This window comes from Gadus macrocephalus, chromosome 8 (genome assembly GCF_031168955.1).
Source record: "Gadus macrocephalus chromosome 8, ASM3116895v1".
Lineage (NCBI taxonomy): Eukaryota > Metazoa > Chordata > Actinopteri > Gadiformes > Gadidae > Gadus > Gadus macrocephalus.
This window is the reverse complement of record NC_082389.1, coordinates 16,325,240-16,333,869: the sequence shown is the minus strand read 5'-3', so window position 1 is coordinate 16,333,869 and position 8,630 is coordinate 16,325,240. Positions and strand designations below refer to the sequence as shown.

General features: G+C 47.3%; 1 protein-coding gene across 1 annotated transcript in view; it reads left to right on the top strand.

Annotated features, from left to right (window-relative positions):
* The window catches only part of LOC132463108 (receptor-type tyrosine-protein phosphatase S-like), a 28,218-nt gene extending 20,149 nt beyond the window's left edge, over positions 1-8,069 (top strand). The window contains exons 23-29 of the mRNA XM_060059048.1: positions 621-906; positions 1,752-1,930; positions 2,531-2,657; positions 2,887-3,012; positions 3,633-3,787; positions 4,223-4,358; positions 4,868-8,069. Coding sequence (XP_059915031.1) covers positions 621-906; positions 1,752-1,930; positions 2,531-2,657; positions 2,887-3,012; positions 3,633-3,787; positions 4,223-4,358; positions 4,868-4,936 — 1,078 coding nt within the window. The 3' untranslated portion in view covers positions 4,937-8,069. The remainder of the gene's footprint in view (positions 1-620; positions 907-1,751; positions 1,931-2,530; positions 2,658-2,886; positions 3,013-3,632; positions 3,788-4,222; positions 4,359-4,867) is intronic.
* Positions 8,070-8,630: the final 561 nt, after the last annotated feature.

The window sequence follows — 8,630 nt, the reverse complement described above, 5'->3', positions numbered from 1 at the left end:
AGCCATTTACACAGGAGAATAAACACAATACCTACACTTACCCTTAGCCCTGAATAAATAGAACTAGATGATGCACAAAATTAATTATAATTTCATAACTCAACACACAAAGAATCACGCACACAAGCAACTTTCTTTCTGAAACACTACTGCGTCCACTCAGGGGTTTACCTCACCTAAAACGCTCGACTTCCTTCCTACACTTTCCCTATCTCTGTCCCTCCTACTCTCTTCCTCTTTTTCTCACTGCCTCTCCCTCCTTCCTCTCTCCCACTCTCTCTCTCTTTCACACTACCTCTCTCTTCCACTCTTCATCCCTCCCACTTCCCACCTCTCTCTCTACTTCCGTCTCCATCTCTCATTCTCTCTCTCCTCTCTCATTCTAAATACCTTCCGTCTCTCTCTCTCTCTCTCTCTCTCTCTCTCTCTCTCTCTCTCTCTCTCTCTCTCTCTCTCTCATTCTAAATACCTCTCTCTCTCTCTCTCTCTCTCTCTCTCTCTCTCTCTCTCTCTCTCTCTCTCTCATTCTAAATACCTCTCTCTCTCTCTCTCCTCTCTCATTCTAAATACCTCTCTCTCTCTCTCTCTCTTTCTCTCTCTCTCTCTCTCTCCTGGACCAGTGCCGGCGTGGGCCGCACCGGCTGCTTCATCGTCATCGACGCCATGCTGGAGCGCATTCGCCACGAGCGCACCGTGGACGTGTACGGCCACGTCACGCTCATGCGCTCCCAGCGCAACTACATGGTGCAGACAGAGGACCAGTATAGCTTCATCCACGAGTCTCTGCTGGAGGCGGTCGCCTGCGGCAACACAGAGGTGGCCGCGCGGAGCCTCTACTCTTACATGCAGAAGCTCTCGCAGGTGGAGACCGGAGAGCACGTCACCGGCACCGAGCTGGAGTTCAAGGTGAGGGGGGGCTGGGGGGCAAGGTAAGGGGGGCGGGGGGTGAAGGTGAGGAGGGGGGCGGGGGGGCAAGGTGAGGGGGACAGGGGGGCAAGGTGAGGGGGGCTGGGGGGGCAAGGAGAGGGGGGCGGGGGTGAGGGGGGTGGGGGGGCAAGGTGAGGGGAGATGGAGGTCAAGGTTAGGAGAGCTTGGGGTGAAGGTGAGGGGGGCTGGGGGGGAAGGGGAGGTGGAGGTCAAGGTGAGGGGAGTTTGGGGTCAAGGTGAGCTGGAGGTCAAGATTAGAGGAGCAGGAATTCATGAAGGGAGCTGGAGGTCAAGGTAGGGAGCTGAAGGTCAAGGTAGGGAGCTGAAGGTCAAGGTTGGGGGAGCTGGAGGTCAAGGTAGGGAGCTGAAGGTCAAGGTAGGGAGCTGGAGGTCAAGGTTAGGGGTAGGTGAAGAGGAGGAGGACTGGGGGGAGTTATGGTTAGAATAGTATAGGGTTGGAGGTGTGCACTAGGGGGATAGATAAATAAAGTGTTTTCTTTTCAAATGATCGAAGATAATAAATGTACTATATTGAGCAGACGTTTCTGTACAAAGCCATTTAGGTTCCCCGTGTTAAATGATTTTGACCCAGAACCCAGACCCAGCCGTAGCCCCGCTGGCGAAGCCGTCTGAGCCGAGAGAGCGGCCTGATGGATTGCCTCGGTAGACTTAGACATTTGTAATAAAATTTTCATGAGGAAAGGCTAAATTTAGACGCATTTCAGTCCCAGGAATAGTGTGTGAATGTCACAGTAGCTCTTCCTGTACAACTCGCTCACCTCTCTCCCTTCGCTTTCCCGCCGTCCCCCTCTCCGTCTGTCTAGCGGCTTGCCAACACCAAAGCCCATACGTCCCGCTTTGTGACAGCCAACCTACCGTGCAACAAATTCAAGAACCGCCTGGTGAACATCATGCCCTACGAGACCACGCGCGTGTGCCTCCAGCCAATCCGCGGCCTGGAGGGCTCCGATTACATCAACGCCAGCTACATCGATGGATACAGGTACGGCCGCGTGCGCCTAATGCGACCTGAGCCCGCGGGCTTCTCGTGATCACTTGATACGCAAACAGAGTGGAAGGGCTCTCGCCGCGGCGCACCCGCCTTGTCACTCGCTGTCAGGCCGGTGGTCCGCGTTGGAGGAGGGGAGCAGTGCGAGCAGCTCTGATGAGAGCTGCACTTCTTTTGCCCATGCACATGCACATGCTCCGGTCTGACTGGCCCTCGGTTTACTTGGTGGGTTGTCTGAAGCCTGACCCACCTTTGGAGGATAATGAAAGGAAGGTCGATCGTTAGAAAGAGACAGGAGAGGGAGAGGGAGAGGGAGAGAGAGAGAGAGAGAGAGAGAGAGAGAGAGAGAGAGAGGGCCCGAGAGAAGGGAAGATAAAAGCGAGGGGACGGAGAGAGCGACAAGGAAAGAAAGAATGGAAGAAGGAAGTTGCTTGTCAACAAGATTGCAGGAAGTAAATACATCGACAGACGGACAGAAGGATGAAAGTGCCAGAGAGGCAGATCAATGGACAGAACAGACTGAGACGTACTTTGTATACTTACGATGGCTCCATTGTCTGTGTGTCTGTGTGTGTGTGTGCTTGTGATTTGTAGGCAGCAGAGAGGGTACATCGCCACCCAGGGTCCGCTGGCTGAGACTACAGAGGACTTCTGGAGGATGCTCTGGGAGCACAATTCCACCATCGTGGTCATGCTCACCAAACTGAGAGAGATGGGCCGGGTATGCACACACACACACACACACACATGCACACACACGCACACGCACACGCACACGCACACACACACAGTTGCAGACAGTCAATACACACAATAAGACATGGTTATAGACCCAAATGCACTTGCAAACACTCTCACTCTCTTTCACACATGCAAACAATATCCCACACCCCAACCACTGGAGCGTACCCTGACATGTGTTGACCATACTGCTGTGTGTGTTCCTGCAGGAGAAGTGCCACCAGTACTGGCCGGCTGAGCGTTCAGCCAGATACCAGTACTTTGTGGTGGACCCAATGGCCGAGTACAACATGCCGCAGTACATCCTCAGAGAGTTCAAAGTCACCGACGCCCGGGTAGGTACCCTCCACCCAGTCTGTGTGTGTGTGTGTGTGTGTGTGTGTGTGTGTGTGTGTGTGTGTGTGTGTGTGTGTGTGTGTGTGTGTGTGTGTGTGTGTGTGTGTGTGTGTATTCTTGCTTGTACTCGCACATGCACTTTGTTTTGTGTCCATGTGTGTTTGAATGCATAGTTGCGTGCGTGCGTGCGTGCATGTGTCCATGTGCGTGTGTGTGTAGATCTAGATAGACTCAGGTTAAGCCTTTCCTGGACTGATGCCCCATTGACAAGATGCTTTATTGATCTCCATTAAAAGGGAGTCAGGCAGGCGGAGCGGAGCAGAAAGATGTAATTGCATACTGAGCAGTTGACAAAAGAAAGCTTAGGGCCGTAGGAGATATGAGAGTTAACCTCGGCTACGAGCCCAGTGTCCGATTACAGTAATTATCCTGAAGAAACATGATAGTTAACTTATTTTTCACTCAATGCATTGTCAGGATCTACTTTATCGGTATAAACGAGCACTTAATTAAGACCTAAAAACCCTTAATGTGAGTCGACAAGATACCTTCTTACAGCTCGGATAACATTATCTTGTTCAGTCTTTGCAGTGACTAATCGGCTCCTTGTCTGCTGTAGGATGGCCAATCACGCACAGTCCGTCAGTTCCAATTCACCGATTGGCCGGAGCAAGGTGTGCCCAAGTCAGGTGAAGGCTTCATCGATTTCATTGGTCAAGTGCACAAAACAAAGGAGCAGTTTGGCCAGGATGGACCAATCAGCGTTCACTGCAGGTAATATCTCATTCCAGTGTATAAGTAACCCACTTATAAGCGCATGTCATACTCTGAAACACAACGCATGTCACGCAGCTGTCAGGTCGAGTCTAACATAAGCTTCTACTTTATACCTAACTCTATCACACGTCATGCCCCGAAAAACAACAACACAAGAAATGTTTCACAGCAACCAAGTCAACCATTTGACACCGCCCTGTATCACAGTTAGAGTCTCAAAGCACTTCCCAGGCCCGCAATACACCACACCTCCGAACCCCTGAGCCCCCCGAAAGGCCGATGAAAAACTCCCTCAAATCCAAGGGAAGAAACCTTGAGAAGGAACACAGACGAGGGATCCCTCCTCAGCAGCCGCTGACAGCTGGGACACAGGGGGGGGGGGGTCTGGTATTGTCACAACAACTGCTGATTGGTTGAGTGTGTCGGTCCCAGTGCTGGCGTGGGGCGGACCGGCGTCTTCATCACCCTGAGCATCGTGCTGGAGAGGATGCGGTACGAGGGCGCAGTGGACATCTTCCAGACTGTCAAGATGCTGCGCACGCAGAGGCCCGCCATGGTGCAGACGGAGGTATGTGTCAACAAGGGCTCGGGGTCCTCACACGAGCGTGTTGCGCCAATGAAGTCACAGAAATGGTATGGGGTTTGTTAGCATTGTGCAATTTAAATGGTAAGGGATCACGCGTGAGTTTGATGAATGTCAAATCACAAATCAAAGTGTTGATGCAAATGCTAATGATAAGATAAAAGACCTCCAAATGAATGACAGCGGAGAGTGATGGACAGCTTTGTATAGTTTTGGTACCTTGATTGAAAAAGTCAAGATAATGTCTGGCCGTCCATTTCTTAGATTCCGTGTATTTTGCACCGTTTTGTCACAATCAGCCATGTCGATTTATATCCAATGACATGTGTCATTGAACAAAAATGATTCACTTGCAGAGGGTAGCATTTGTGAGAATAAGACGGCGGAGAACCAATTGCCTCGCTCCGATTGCCTGTCACGCAGCCATTCATATAGTTTATACGCCGTCGACTCATTCTGTCTCTCTTCAAACCGCCGTGTCCTCCCTCCTTTAGGACGAGTACCAGTTCTGCTACCAGGCGGCGCTGGAATACCTGGGGAGCTTTGACCACTATGCAACATAAATGAAGAGAGAGGGACCAGAAGCACCTCCTCCCTCCTCCTCCTTTCCTTTTTCATTTTTTCTTTTTGCTCTGAGGTCACAAACAAACAAGACAGAGAGGGGACTGAACGCGGACGAGAGGAAGAGGAGACCAACCCTTCTTACAATCAAAACCTTCGATTAAGACCAAATTCAATGACGATCGCAAAACAAACAAACAAATGCTCCTGAACTCTCATGTCCAAGGAGCACCCCCCCCCCCCCCCCCCCCCCCCCCCCCCCCATCCCGCCCCCCAAAACGTAAACCCAGCGCTCCCATTACAAGCTAGTGGTGGGCTGTGGGACTAACCGTGTACTCAATATACTTACCTCAGTGTTCCAGTGTGAAGGATGTATATTACCCGTGTGTGTTGTGGTCAGCTATCTCCAAGAATCTCCAGGAAATTATAATACTCTACTATGTGTATAAAATAACAACGACAAACTGTAAAAAAAAAAAAATACAAAAAAAAACTAACTAGAAAGAGCCTGAATATTTGCTGCACCCTAGATGGGCTTTTTAATCCTCAAAATTTGTATCTATTTATTTGATGTACAAAAAGTTACAAAGTGCAAAGGTCTGTGTGTCTGTGAGTCTGTTTTAGAGGCGTCTGCCGTTGCCACAGATAGTTCAAGGCTTTGTTTCAGCAGATTAAACCACTTTTACGGATTGACTTGCCATCAAGGGGACTGTTTAAAAAAAAGCATGTTATGGATGCTTCGTTTCCCCTCCCCGCCCCCGCCCCCCCCGATCCACAGTGCCAAGAGAGAACAACAACGACAACAACACAACGACACACTGGTTGTCAGCAGATCTTTGACATTTTTACGTCCTGTATCCTGAAGAGATGAACACTGGAGTTTGGGTTGGTCCTGGTTGGGCCCCACCTACTAACCACCACTATCCCCGGGAGCATTGAGCCTCACTACAGCGGCGTTTAGAGCCTGCTTTAGCCCCCCCCGTGGGGCTGGAGGTTTATAGCTTACTTATACTGTGTGCTACTGTATAGACCTACCGTCCTCCATGCAAAAGCCACTCTTCTATCGAGAACTCATTCATCGTGTCCGCCAGCAATGGGCTGTGAATAAGTGATACTAACAAAGACACTCATCCGATGTATACGTCTTTCCTTGTTTTTTCTTTCACTCTCTTTTCATTCCTTCCTTTTCTTCTCTGGTCCCATTCCCGCAGCCACGATCCACGCGGTTGTGCGTTGCGTTACGGTTGCACGATTTCTATGTCTTTTGCCTTATAGGTTGAACAGATTTCATCGCTGTGTCTCTCAACATGCTGCTCAACGTTTCACGCTGTTTTATTTCTGTTGTGTGCTTAGCGCGTGGTGTCTCCTCGTGTTGCTTCAGCCGCTGCTGTCGGACATTCTGGCTACAGTGTGATCGGATGTGAACAGCTGGATCAGGCTGATCAATTTATAGAAAATAGTTGGATTCATAACCAGTGCGAAATGTTACATGATTAAAGTCACAATGTGTATGACTGGGCCCCTCCCAGTGAGTAGGAGGGCGGCTTTCAGAATTTAAAAAGGAGATAACAGTGTTCTGTCCACGCTAACAGGCTGTAATGCTGTGTGACCTGAGCTAGCGTGGCTCGGCTGGCTGAGTGGCGTGAGAGGGAGGAGATTTTCGAAGTGTCGATAGTGAGATAAACACAGAGATTAGTACGGGCTGGCCAGCACTTCTTATTTGTGGAATATATCAGTTATAGGGTGTGATTTTATTGATACCCTTTTAGAAATCACTATCGATCAGCATTGACTACATACATGTCCAGGTCATTTAATGCCACGAGCAAGTTAAAATGTTACACATTGCGACTTTAAGGGTTGTAGTAAGGATAGCGTAAAATAACGTGAAAAAAATTAAAGATTAAACATGATGGTCGGTCTTTAAGTGTCCTCCCTTTTAGCCAATCACAACGGTATGACAGATTGCCACATGATGTCGAATTTACCCCAAAAAAACCTTGTGTACAGAACATCTTCCACTTTAACCTTCTAATCCAGTATACTAAACCGCAAGTCTTTTGATATTGAAAGTTCTCTTTCATTATTTGGAGATATAATCATCGTCGTTCCAATGTCATTATGAGCAGGACGCGGCTCCAGAACCAAGAACCTCCTGGCAGCGCCGCTGGTTTGTAGATATAGTCCGACATCATCGGACTACTATACAGTACAGAAACATATGCCTGAGCACAAGATATAATGTGAGGTTGGATGTGAAGTAGTTCGTACTGTCGACAAAAGAAGCCTTATTGTTATAGTTCACTTTTGTCATATTTATTTGATATTTCTTTTTTTAAATAAAATATTTATTATCTTTCTATTTTGTTACTTTTTACTTTTATTCATTTATTTATTTTGGGATATCAAATATAACCAACAACATGTTTACTTGTTTATTCGGCAAGCCAATGTTTCTGTATTATGTTAGTTTGTTTATTTGGTTTTTCAAGGTCAGTTTTTGGTGCTTTTTTTTATTTGCTTTAGTATTTAGTATCCACTCTGTTGAGGGGGCTATTTGATACTGTGTCCTAGTTAGCTACAAATGTATATTAAATCTAGCTAGATTAATTTTAAAGTTCCCCAGAAGTGGTATAATTCAGCAACATTGTTGACCATGATAAAATGATGATTAAATATAATATTAGATATAGGAAGACAGCGAACATAGTTCTATGAAGCAGAGTAGTGGGTCGGGGTTCAAGCCAGTGCACAACTAACCTTTAGTTTGATGAACCTTTAAAGCACATGCTAGCAAGTGATGGTGAAATAAGGCATCCAATTATTTTTGTTCAATGCTCAAAGTTTTTGTTCATAAAATTTGAAATTATTCTGATATGAAATTTGTGTGGTCGAAACCCGTCTTGACATTGTGTTGCATATATACAATATGTTATTCGGTTTTGAATATCTGATCATGATCGTGTCAACGGATATATTTCGGGCACACGGAGGAAGCATAAAAATCTATCGAGGGACTGACCTTATGAAGACATTCTCCTCGCCTATGTACATGTTATTTCCTTTCAAACCATGGATGTAGATATTGTATCTTGACTTTGTATTAAAAGCAGGATGATTGGATATACAGCACAATGTGTTGTCGATGTCTCTTTTTCTTCCATTCATCTGATCGTGTTGAAGTACCGTGTGTGTCCACTGGATGGCGCTGCGCGCTGGTGGCCGCACTCGCTTTATCGCCAGAAGGTTTACAGTGAATTCAGGGGCAAACCGTCACTGGGGCTGGGCGTCCTCCGTGCAAGAGTAAGAGGTAATAAATCAAGGCCAGAGATATGATTCTGGTTACAAATCATTCACAGATTAATTTGTGCACATCATAAAAATCAAAGCCTTTTTTGGGAAGAATTGTGTTATTGTAATGATTGTCGCTATTACAGAAGGCATGCATGAAAAAGGGAGGATATTATAGCTTTTTCTGGTAGGCCAGGGGGCAGAAGGAAGAATGAACTCTAATACCATTAGCCCCCTTTCTGGATATGAGTTAACCTGTGCCACCATTATTTCTTATGGCCCATAGAAGACATGGGTGTTCTGGTACAATTCCTTCTCGCTTGGCAGTTTATGATCAAGAGATTAAAGCACCAAGAATGCTGTTCTTCTCAGACAGCATCAGAGCTAGGTGAACTGATGAAGTGA